Source organism: Heteronotia binoei, chromosome 18, assembly GCF_032191835.1.
Source record: "Heteronotia binoei isolate CCM8104 ecotype False Entrance Well chromosome 18, APGP_CSIRO_Hbin_v1, whole genome shotgun sequence".
NCBI lineage: Eukaryota > Metazoa > Chordata > Lepidosauria > Squamata > Gekkonidae > Heteronotia > Heteronotia binoei.
The window spans coordinates 30823764-30836378 of NC_083240.1; the positions used below are offsets into that span (position 1 = coordinate 30823764).

The 12615-nt window shown below is 45.1% G+C and overlaps 1 protein-coding gene across 5 annotated transcripts in view; it reads left to right on the forward strand.

Annotated features, from left to right (window-relative positions):
* GTF2IRD1 (GTF2I repeat domain containing 1) overlaps nt 1–12615 on the forward strand; it is a 138860-nt gene that overhangs the window by 87152 nt on the left and 39093 nt on the right. For all 5 annotated transcript variants that reach the window (XM_060258898.1, XM_060258900.1, XM_060258899.1 and 2 more), the window contains exons 8-10: nt 2394–2477; nt 8619–8802; nt 11708–11733. In XM_060258898.1, coding sequence (XP_060114881.1) covers nt 2394–2477; nt 8619–8802; nt 11708–11733 — 294 coding nt within the window. The remainder of the gene's footprint in view (nt 1–2393; nt 2478–8618; nt 8803–11707; nt 11734–12615) is intronic.

Sequence of the window (12615 nt, forward strand, 5' to 3'; positions counted from 1 at the left end):
CCTACCTACCTACCTACATCTGACATTCATATCCTGCAGCTTTCAAACATCTCACATTTATTCATTGTGTCTGTTGGGCAGACAAATGCCTTTCCCAACACCTCCCTAAGATCCTTTAATGAGAATTGTCAGAGACTGAACCTGGGATCTTCTACATAAACCTTTCCAGAAAGAATCTGCCTTATGCAGAGTCACACCATTGGTCCATCTTATTTCAGTAGTTTTCAGCCTCTCTAGACCTGGGACCCACTGAGTTGTGAATGGAAAGTCATGTGACAGAGTCATGTGGAAGTTTGGACCTTACCAGTGTCAAGGTCAGGGCCATAGGCAAGAGACCAAAACAGCTGGGAGTAGGAAGCACAAGCAGAGTATTAAGAGATGTCCTATACTAAGGGACAAGCGAAGGATCAGAGCCGTGCTGGAATCCTCTCCACCGCTGAGTGTTGCCTCCTCCTGGCACCTTTGCTCATGAGACAGCAGGTCCTTCTAAAATGCAGCCAGAATGTCTGTTCTGGGGAGGTTTGTGTGATCCGGCAGAAGGGGCTGCCTGACCCACCTAAGGGTCTATGACTCATGGGTTGACAGTCATTTGACCAAAAGACACAGACTGATTTCCCACTAGCCTTATGCTACTCTCACTCTCCTCTTCTCTGTGAGGCTTCCATTGGATTTCACATTATCTGCCCCAGGGCTGCAACTCGCTCTGCCTCTTTTGTGCAGCAAACAAGATCCTCTAAAACCCAGCTGCTGTTTGCTGTGCAAAAAAGGCAAATAGTGTGAAATCCGATGGAAGCCCCGCTGAGAAGAGAAGCGTGAGAGCGGCATAAGGCTAGTGGGAAATCAATCTCAGTCTCAAATAAAGCCCAGTGCTTCTTTAATCCTTTTCTCTGGCATTGCCTTATTCCCAAATGGCTGCTCTTGCACTGAGAAAAGTCCCATGTTTTTCTTCCTACCCTACCCTTCCTGCATGTTCTTTCCTTCCCTGTCGCTGTTTGCAAAAGCCGAGTCCACTCTTTAGCATCATGCAGTTTACCTGTCCAAAACTCTACAGTTTGCTTCTGACGCTTAGCTGATCGAATCCACATGCCAGTCAACAAGGTGCACATCAGGCAGCCCAACCTCTGTTTTTAAATCCTATAATACATAGCGTTAACAAAACAAACATGAAGTTTAAAGGAAATTCAGGGTTAAATTACAAGTGACTTGTGTTTGGATCTTCCACTGTTTATTTTATAAAGTTGAAAAGCTTTAGCTGGGTGTGATCAGGATGGAGCATTTGGATCAGGGCTATGCTCTGGGACAGGGGAGGTTTAACCCTTTCCCTTGAATTAGTTCTCAAAGAGATGTCTCAAGCTACTCTTTCCCAGCCATCTTGGTGGTGGTGGTGGTGGTGGTGGTAAGGAGGACACAGATATTCACAATGTGTCTGTCTGGAGTAGTGGTTAAGTGTGCGGACTCTTATCTGGGAGAACCAGGTTTGATTCCCCACTCCTCCACTTGCACCTGCTGGAACAGCCTTGGGTCAGTTGTAGCTCTCGCAGAGTTGTCCTTGAAAGGGCAGCTTTTGTGATAGCTCTCTCAGCCCCACCCACTTCACAGTATGTCTGTTGTAGGGGAGGAAGGTAAAGGAGATTGTGAGCCGCTGTGAGACTCTGATTCAGAGGGAAGGGCCAGGGTATAAATCTACAGTCTTCTTCTTTCCCCTACTCTGGCTGAGAGTATCTTCAAGAAAGGGGGTAGATTTCTTGCAAAGAAAGAGTATGTGGAGAGGGTGGGAGTGCTAGAGTCACTTTCCAAATCAAATAAGTTACGGGAAATCAGTTTTAACATGGGAAATCAGTTAGCAGATCTCATGCATAATCTGTAGTTGGCCTTTATCTCTGCCTATAATCTTTGAGAGGTGTGGAGCAATTCTGAGGTTGGCACTGGAGAGGAGGAGTCTAGTTAACAAAAATGCTGGGAGTCAGCTGTAACCAGGGCTTTTTTGGTAGCAGGAATTCCTTTGCATATTAGGCCACACACCCCTGATGTAGCCAATCCTCCTGGAGCTTTCAGTAGGCCCTGTAAGAAGAGCCCTGTAAGCTCTTGTAGGATTGACTACATCAGGGATGTGTGGCCTAATATGCAAAGGAGTTCCAGCTACAAAAAAAGCCCTTGAATGTAACATTGAATAGTATCACGGACTGACCACAGAAACCTTTTTGTAGCTGTGGGCTTAGGCCCAGTAGTTAACTGTCCACAGATTTATTGCCCACTGGAGAAAGTCTCCATCCTTCAACAGAAGAACCCCCACTTAGCTTTAAAGGGGAACTGTTGGATCGAGTTCAGGTTGGGCAAGAGAGGCTGGGGGGTGAGATGCCATATGGAATCTTTTTTTGTTTTCTTTCTGCTAGATAAATGGGACAGTTTCATCAAAGAAACCGAAGACATCAACACCCTGAGGGAATGTGTACAAATTCTGTTTAACAGCAGATATGGTGAGTGGGAGGAAAACTGTTTTTCATCTGTGGTGCTCGTGGCTTGCATATCATCAGGGGAGCCATCTCGTTTCGCTTTTCTGGTGGATTTTTTTAAAACTTATTTTTATTTCTTAGCAGCAGCTTAGCAGTAGAAGCCATATGCTATGTGTCCCTTCTTTTAACTGCTCTTTTGGTATAGTAGAAGAACATAAGAAGAGCCCTGCTGGATCAAACCAGTAGTCCATCTAGTCTAGCATCCCATCTTGCACTGTGACCAACCAGTTCCTCTGGAGGGCCAGCAGCAGGGCATAGAGGCCAAGGCCTAAATGTGGAGGCTCCCCTCAGTTACCATGACTAGTAGCTATTAGTAGACTTATATGCAAGGCTTTTTTTTGTAGAAAAAGCTTAGCAGGGATTCATTTGCATATTAGACCACACCCCCTGACATAACCATTGTTTCGTGAAAGGTTTTTTGGTAGAAAAAGCCCATCAGGAACTAATTTGCACACTCAATCCAGCCAGAACTGCGTTCCTGCCCAAAAAAAGGCCTCCTTATACTCCATAAATCTAATCCCCTTTTAAAGCTGTTTATTCCATCACTAAATCCTCTGGTAGCAAATTCCTCATTTTAATCACTCTCTGTATAAGGTAGTATTCAGGGGGGGTTTTGTAGCAGGAACTCTTTTGCATATTAGGCCACACCCCTCTTATGCAGCCAATCCTTCAAGAACTTACAGGGCTCTTCTTACAGGGCCGACTGTAAGCTCTTAGAGGATTGGCTACATCAGGGGTTTGTGGCCTAATATGCAAAGGAGCTCCTACTACAAAAAAAGCCCTGGTAGTATTTATTTTTGTCTGTCCTAAACCTACCGCCCATCAGCTTCATTGAATGTCCTCAAGTTCTAGTATTTTGAGAGAGGGAGAAACATTTCTTTTTGTCACCTTTTTCCGTGCCTTGCATTATTTTATAAATCTCTATTATGTCCCTACTCGGTTGTCTCTTTTCTAAATTGAAGAGTCCCAGACTCTTCAACCTTTCTTGGTAGGGAAGGTGCTCAAACCCTCTAAGCATCCCGATTGTCCTCCTCTGTTCTTTTTCCAGCTCTGCAATGTCCTTGTTGAAATACGGTGACCAGAACAGTACACAGTATTCCGAATGAGGCCACACCACAGATCTATACAGGGGCATTACAATACTGGCTGTTTTATTCTCAATCCCTTTCCTAATACTCCCTAACATAGAGCTTGCTTTTTTCACTGCTCCAACACACTGGGCTGACACTTTCATTGAGCTATCCACTTGGACCCCAGGATCTCTGCAAGTTCAGACCCCATTAGCCTATACTTGAAGTCAGGAATTTTTGGCCCAAGGTGCATCACCTTACACTGAACTTCATTTGCCCCAATATCTCTCACTTCCCCCGTTTGTGGAGGTCCTTTTGGAGCTCTTCACAGGCAGCCTTGGCTTTCACCATCCTGAATAATTTTGTGTCATCCAGGGGTCGTTTTGTAGAAAAATAGGCGGTGGAGCTCATTAGCATAACTCATTAGCATATGCCACCACCACCCCGCCAAAAGCAACCCGATGCAAGAAAGGAGAGCCCTGGTTGAGCGAGGCCTGCTTGGAGATCCAGCCAGCCCCAGCAGACCTCTCTCGCTTGGGGCTCTTCTGGGCCACGCCCCCAGTCAAAAGGCCGGCAAGCCACCCACTGCCCAAAATCACATAAGTAGTAGAGAAAGGGTGGCATGGGCTTCTCCAGGGGTTAATGAGGGCTGCTGGGGGTGTGGCAAAGCCCCTGGTGGCTGGCTGCCTGCTCTCCCAATCCAGGGATTGTTATGCAGCTGCTGCACCTACTATTCAAAGGAGAAGGTAGGTGGGGAGGGGGAACCGTCAGAAAGGTTCAGGAGCTGCGGTCCTGTGAGCTCCTGCTGAAATCAAGGCTTAGTGTCATCTGCAAATCTGGCCACTACACTACTCACCCCTAGTTCCAGATAATTTATGAATAAATTAAATAGTACCCAAGTTCTAATTCATGCTGATTTACATTAACCAGGGTCTAAATAGAGTAAGAGCATTTCTCCACCACTGTGGGTTTTAAATTAGCTTAACAGCAGTATTATTATTAGGCAGAACTGCTGTGCTCTGGCCTGGATAGTCCAGATTAGCTCAGTTTTATTGGATCTTGGAAGCTGAGGAGGGTCGGCCCTGGTTAGTACTTGGATGGGAGCCCATCAGAGAAATCCAGGGTTGCTGTGCAGAGGCAGGCAGTGGCACACCACCTCTGCTCATCTCTTGCCTTAGAAATCCTATGGGGTCATAAGCCATGTTCCGTCTAAGCTGCAGAGTCTTGTGAGCAAAAATTCTACTTTGTGAGCTACTGTCATTAAAGTTGTAAACCACTGGCATTTTTTTTAAACTCAATTTTTTTTATTTTCCAATAAATCTCCATTTTTTCAAAACAAATACATCATAGATACAAGCATTAATACAATAGAAAGAAAGAAAGAAAGAAAGAAAGAAAGAAAGAAAGAAAGAAAGAAAGAAAGAAAGAAAGAAAGAAAGAAAGAAAGAGAAGAGGAAAAAAAATAACCCTTTACGTACTGCTACTCCAATACCCACAGCCAAGCCTGGAGACCCCCAACCAGGGAAATCACTACTTAAACCACTGGCATTTAAAGTTGTGAGCTACTGCATAAATTATTGTGCTCCGGGGTCATCCTTCCTGAGCGAAGACAAAAATGTGTGAGCTGGAGGCTAAAAACCTGTGAGCTAGCTCACACAAACTCAGCTTAGAGGGAACACTGGTCATAAGCAATGCTCTCTCTAAGCTGTGGAGTCTTGTGAGCAAATATTCTATTTTGTGAACTACTGGCATTAACGTTGTGAGCTACTGCATAAATTAGTTTGCTCTGGGGCCATCGTTCCTGAGCGAAGACAAAAATGTGGGAGCTGGAGGCTAAAAAACTGTGAGCTAGCTCTCATTAACTCAGCTTAGAGGGAACCCTGGTCATAAATTGAGCGCAGCTTGATAGTAGTGAATGGTCATGATGGTTATCTTGTCTGCTTACAATAAGATATACAACTTTTTTTTTGGCACTTCCTCCCCCCTACCCCTTTGGAATAGATTCCCAGGAGAAGCAAGGGAGGTTTCACTTTGAGGGAATCTCACAAGGGTTGCAAACCGTTACAGGGATTCAAGAGGTTTTTTGAATCCTTTAGTACTGGAGAAGATCTAAGGATTTCCAGGCTATCAAGGTGCCTTGGGCATTGTTCAGATAGGAGAGTATTTTTGCAAGAGCATGTTATTGTTACTTTCTTGATCCTCCCCCCCCCCATTGATTTATTTTTTGTTTCCTGCCCTGGTCCCCAATTGTCTGAGAAGAAGGTGGGAGTATAAACATTTTGAATCAATCAATAACAAGAGTTCCTTTTGCATTTCATGCCCTTTTAACCCACTGCATTTTCTCATCTGTATCTTGTGCATGGCTATAAAATGTATGTGTCTAGATAAATCAATTTTTAAAGCCGTTCAATGGTGTTTCAAGCTGGTAGATTCAGGATTTTGGATAAAGCAGAACCCGTAAGACTAGCAGAATTTATTCTTGCATAAATTTTTGTGAGTTAAAGAGCTTTTGTGAGACAAATCAGAGAGGTAAACAAAGTTGGAGTCCAGTAGCACCTTTAAGAGAGCCAGTTTGGTGTAGTGGTTAAGTGTGTGGACTCTTATCTGAAAGAACCGGATTTGATTCCCCACTCCTCCAGTTTCAGCTGCTGGAATGGCCTTGGGTCAGCCATAGCTCTCACAGCAGTTGTCCTTTAAAGTGCAGCTTCTGGGAGAGCTCTCTCAGCCCCACCCACCTCACAGGGTGTCTGTTGTGGGGGGAGATGATATAGGAGATTGTAAGCCACTCTGAGCCTCTGCTTCTGAGAGAATGGCAGGGTATAAGTCTTCTTCTTCTTCATTAAACATTTCATCTTCCTTTGTAACAGCTTGTTTTCCAGTGCCCTGGGTTCCAGGGTGGTAGGTTTTGGAAACAGTCAGGATGGTATTAATTGAAAACATCAGCAAGAGAGGAATCGGCAGATTCAATTAATAACGGTGGCTCCTTCTCCAAATTAAGGCTGTGTGGAATTTAGTCTTTAAGTTCTGCCATAGTAGACAGAGGATCAGTGGTCTGATTCATTATAAGTGCAGAGTGCAGAATGCGGCAGCGTGCTTGCTGACAGCATCGTCTGTGTGGGCACGCATTCAGGCAGTGCTATGCCAACTGCATTGGCTACCAATTGAGTACCAGATCCAGTTCAAGGTTATGCCCTTTAAAGCCCCATGCAGCCTGGGACCAGCATATCTTCAGGACAGTCTTTCTCTGCATATGTTCTGGAGAGCCTTGCATGCCATAGCTCAACATCTGCTGGTAGTTCCTGGCCCATAAGATCATAGAATCATAGAGTTGGAAGGGACCTCCAGTGTCATCTAGTCCAACCCCCTGTACAATGTAGGAACCTCACAAATGCCTCCCCCTAAATTCACAGGATTCTCATTGTTGTCAGATGGCCCTCTAGCCTCTGTTTAAAAACCTCCAAGGAAGAAGAGCCCACCATCTCCCGAGGAAGCCTGTTCCACCGAGGAACCGCTCTAACTGTCAGGAAGTTCTTCCTAATGTTGAGCTGGAAACTCTTTTGATTTAATTTCAACCCGTTGGTTCTGGTCCTACCTTGTGGGGCCACAGAAACAATTCTGCATTATCCTCTATATGACAGCCCTTCGATTTCGAAGATGGTGATCATATCACCTCTCAGCCGCCTCCTCTCCAGGCTAAACATGCCCAGCTCTTTCAACCTTTCTTCATAGGACTTGGTCTTGGTGTTCTTTGCCGCCCTCCTCGGGACTCGTTCTAGCTTGTCTATATCCTCCTTAAAATTGTCTGTATCCTTCTTTAGGTGTCCAGTTAACCTCAATCAGGACCAGGGCCTTTTGTGTCCTGGCCCCGGCCTGATGGAACACGCTCCCAATTGAAATCAGGGCCCTGTGGGACTTGTCATAGTGCTGCGGGGCCTGCAAAATGGAGCTGTTCTGCCAGGCCTTTAATTGATGCCATGGATGTCTCCAGCATCTCAGCCTCCCCTGCTCATAGGAAGCCTACAGATGCTTATTAACTTGCTAAAGTCTAACAGGAAGCATACTGGATGGCTGTGGAGCAGTGTATGTTTCTTTGCTGCCACCTTGCTTTATTTAATTTCTTTATTAAACTGGTTTTTAATTACAATATTTATTGTATTTTATTTATGTAGTAAGCCACCCTGAGCCCACCATGAGATGGGGTGGGATATAAGGAAGGGAATACCAAGGGAAACCAGTGACATGACCAGATAACATAGTTAATTTCATGGTTTATTATCGTTTCTTAGTCTGTAATACCTTGAAAAGAGCCCCTTGGCACAGAGTGTTAAAGGTGCAGTACTGCTCACGACCTGAATTCGATCCCTGGCAGAAGCTGGGTTTTCAGGTAGCCAGCTCAAGGTTGACTCAGCCTTCCATCTGAGGTCAGTAAAATGAGTACCCAGCTTGCTGGGGGAAGTGTAGATGACTGGGGAAGGCAATGGCAAACCACCCCGTAAAAAAGTCTGCCGTGAAAACGTTATGAGAGCAATGCCACTCCAGAGTCGGAAACGACTGGTGCTTGCACAGGGGGCCTTTCCTTTCAATTCCCTGTAGTATTTTGATATTGTTTTCCAGTTCTTTGCGCTGTAGTGAAATGAGAGTGTTTTTTGGTGAATAAATAGCTTTTTTCTTTTTAAAGATTTCAGACTGTGGTGAAAAATTTCACCTATGAGCCTAATTGCTCATAACATGCAGAGAAGCAGAAACACTTGACTGTTCTGCAGACAGTGAGCTGACCAGATGGTGGAGTATGTGAGACAGCTGCAGGTAGAAAAAGGAAGCGCACAGCTTGAGGAAAGTAATAGGCTGCCCCATACATCAGCAAGGGAGGGGCCAATGGGGCAAGCGCTTTCACAGATTCCCCTCCATTCCTTGAGCAAGGACAGCGAGAAAGAAGGGGAGGAAGGGAACAACTCTTTTCCAGGCTCCAGCTCAGAATGCTTTCGAGAACTGCTGTCGCAAATAAATTAACGTAATTGCTGCAAATTGTTTTCAGCTGAAGCTTTGGGTCTGGATCACATGGTTCCCGTCCCTTATCGGAAAATCGCTTGCGACCCAGAGGCCGTGGAAATCATCGGGATCCCAGACAAAATCCCATTCAAGCGACCTTGCACGTATGGCGTCCCAAAACTCAAGCGGATTTTGGAGGAAAGGCATCGCATCCACTTTGTGATCAAAAGGTACTTGACTAATTTGGCTTGAAGGAGTTGCCGGTAGCTATTTCTAATCTGACCTGGGCAAGGAACCATTCCTGCTGAGGTTCCTGTGAGCTGTAAGTCTGAGAACTGGTAACGTATTGGATACTTCCTTGCAATGTTGCCTCACATTTTGTGCAAAACAATCCAAGGGCTCCAATGCATGAGATGCACCACTGTAGCAGGGACCAGTTTAGATTTCTCATCCCTGCTGTTTCAACCTTGAAAATCATTTTGATGTTTGGTTGTTTATTTGTGTTTTAAGTATTTCTGTCCTTGCCTGGAAAGGATCTTAAGTGACTTAGAACAGGGGAAAAAATGCCTAAATAAACCAGTGTACAGCTAGGGTTAGTCACCAGATAGGGCAAGACCCATATTTTTCCTGGATTTACAAGAAGAGGTTTTTTTTTATACCCTGCCCTTTAGAACCTTGAAGGAGTCTCAGAATGGCTTACAATTGCATTCCCTTCTTCTCTCCACAACAGGCACCTTATGAGGCAGGTCGAGCTGAGAGACTTCTGAGAGAACTGGGACTGGCCAAAGGTCACCCAGCTGGCTGCATGTGGCGGTCAAGTGGGGAATCAAACCTGGTTCTCCAGATTGAAGTCTGCCAGATTTAACCACTACACCAAGCTGGCTCTCTGCATCACACTGGCTCTCTCACCTGATCTCTAGGCTACAAAGATCAGTTCCGCTGAAGGAAAAGGCAGCTTTGGAGGGTGGACTTTATCACATCTTATCCTTTTTGAGCTCCCTCTTCTCCCCAAACTCTACCCTCAAGCACAAGTAGATTCTACAAAAGCATCTAAAGTGCTGTATTGCCACTGTGTTCTTTTCTTTACAGAGGTGGAACTCCAGTGATGAAGGGCTATGGGCTCGTTGGGGCTTGCCACATTGATCCTGGTTTGTGCTAGGATTCTCTGTTTTGTCATTGGTTGTGTTGCGCTTACCATATTAGCTCTGGCTCTGCCAGGATTTTCTGGTTTGATGTTGATTCTGTTGGGCTTGTTGCTTGTTTGCATTTGGAGGCTTTCAGCCAGTGGTTGCTCCTGTGTGTTTGGTTGTTAGCATCTATGAATTTTTCCCCATGGAGCACAACAGAAACAAGGAGGGTGGCTGGGGTGTCCTTGTTCAGGGGCCTATGGAATTGGGCCCCGTGGTTCAATCTGCTTGAAACGACGGGGGAGGGGTGCCTTTATTGGGGCAGGCAGCATAAGGTTTCCTGCAATTTTGGTATCAACTGCTTGAAAAGTAGCCACTCCCCCATTCCCTTTTTTTCCTACCTGAAATTGCACCATGCTTGATAACTGTTGTGTGGGGAGCTGTGTTTGGAGAGCCAGTTTGGTGTAGTGGTTAAGTGTGCGGACTCTTATCTGGGAGAACCAGGTTTGATTTCCCACTCCTCCACTCACAGCTGCTGGAATGGCCTTGGGTCAGCCTTAGCTCTCATAGGAGTTGTCCTTGAAAGGACAGCTTCTGTGAGAGCTCTCTCAGCCCCACCTACGTCACAGGGTGTCTGTTGTGAGGGAAGAAAGGAGATTGTAAGCCACTCTGAGATTCGGAGTGGAGGGCGGGATATAAATCCAGTATCATTATTTTCTTCTTTTTTGGGTTATGGGGGAAGAAGATAAAGGAAATTGTAAGCAACTCTGAGACTCTGATTCAGGGAGAAGGACAGGGTATAAATCTACAGACTTCTTCTTTCGAGACTGAGGTCTTACATCTAATTCTTACATCTAATTCCACTTTGATTTCCTTGTGCAAAAGGCTAGGCGCAAGCATAACGCATAAATGAGTTATCTGTTAAGATGCAAGGTGAGTGCTAATAATGTTGGGAACCTAAGTCTTGTAGGAGGCGTGTCCCAAGACTGTCATGGGCAACCTCCTTAGTCCTCACCTAGATTCAACTTTTCATAGCATTATATAATAGCAGCAACAGGTTTTCTATCATTTAGCTGGAAAAAGTGTAGAGGAGGGCAACCAAGATGATTAGGGGGCTGGAACACCTTCACTATGAGGAAAGGCTGGAGAATCTGGGATTTTTCAGTTTAGAAAAGAGATGACCGGGGGGGGGGGAGGGGTCACAATCAAAGTTTATAAAATTATGCATGGAGTGGAGAGAGTTGACAAATAGCACTTTTTCTCCCTCTCCCAAAACACTAAAACTCAAGGGCATCAAATGAAACTGATGGGCAGTAGGTTCAGGACAGACAAAAAGAAACACTGCTTTACATAGAGAGTGATTAAAATGTGGAATTCATTGCCAGAGGATATAATGCTTTAAAAGCCAGTTTGGTGTAGTGGTTAAGTTTGTGGACTCTTATCTGGGAGAACAAGGTTTGATTCCCCACTCCTCCACTTGCAGCTGCTGTAATGGCCTTGAGTCAGCCATAGCTCTGGCAGAGGTTGTCCTTTGAAAGGGCAGCTGCTGTGAGAACCCTCTCAGTCCCACCCACCTCACAGGGTGTCTGTTGTGGGGGAGGAAGATAAAGGAGATTGTGAGCTGCTCTGAGACTCTGAAATTCAGAGTGGAGGGCGGGATATAAATCCAATATTATCATCATCAAAGGGGATTATATAAATTCAGTGAGGTTAAGTGTATTAATGGCTACCGGCAGCGGTGGCTGAGGAGAACCTCTGCATTCAGAGGCAGTAAACCTTTGAATCCCAGAGCCAGGAGACAACATCAGGAGAAGCCCTGGACTCTATGCCCTGTTGTTGACCATCCAGAGGAACTGGTTGTTACTGTGTGAGTCAGGATGCTGGACTAGTTGGACAACTGCATTGATCCAGCAGGGCTCTTCTTATGTTCTTAGACTGCTTTAAGGTCTTCAGACTGGACTGCGAATCAAAGTCTAAGTTGATATATTATTTTCTCCTTTCTTTACAGGATGTTTGATGAAAGAATTTTTACAGGTAAGCTTACATAGCTTCCTTAATTATCTTGTCTTGCTGGACAAATTGCTTTCTGGTATGCCTAGATAAAAGTTGTACTGAGGTGTGTGTTCTGTAGGCTGTGATTAAATCCTTTTGTTTAAAGTCTGTTTTGCATCTTACTCCATTCTGCCACTTAGTCATTGCCTCGGGTAACCCTACCTTTGGAATCACCTACCCCAGCCACACCTTCCACTGGAAACTCAGATCCACCCATTTCTCCAGGCCAACCTGGATGGGATGTTTTGAGATCTGCCAATGGATTGCCAAATGGCTCTTATTAGTAAATATCAGCCATCTGCCAATGGATTGCCAAAATGGCTCTTATTAGTAAATATCAGCCATATGGACCACTGATTTATAAGGCTTTATTGATATGATCTTGGTTTCCCCACACAGGTGGCATATAAATGCTGTAACCAGGGCTTTTTTTGTAGCAGAAACTCCTTTGTATATTAGGCCACACACCCCTGATGTAGCCAATCCTCCAAGAGCATACAGGGCTTTTGGTACAGGGCTTCTTTTAAGCTCCAGGAGGATTGGCTACATCAGGGGGGTGTAGCCTTATATGCAAAGGAGTTCGTGCTCCAGAAAAAGCCCTGACTGTAACTAAATAAAGAAACTTTGCCAGCTGCTGTGTTACATTTTGTTTTCAATTTTGTGTGGAAACCCTTCATAACCATCAGGCCTCATTTTTGGCAGGAGCTCGCAGGAGTGGAGCTCCAGAACTGCTACATTCTATTGCGTTCTTTCTTACCCCTCTCCCCCCAAAAAACTTGCTTCTGAGCTTTATTGTTCAACCCCCCTTTGAGAATTATGCTGCACTCTAAGATTTGACAAATTTTCTAATATTTTCCCCCCCAC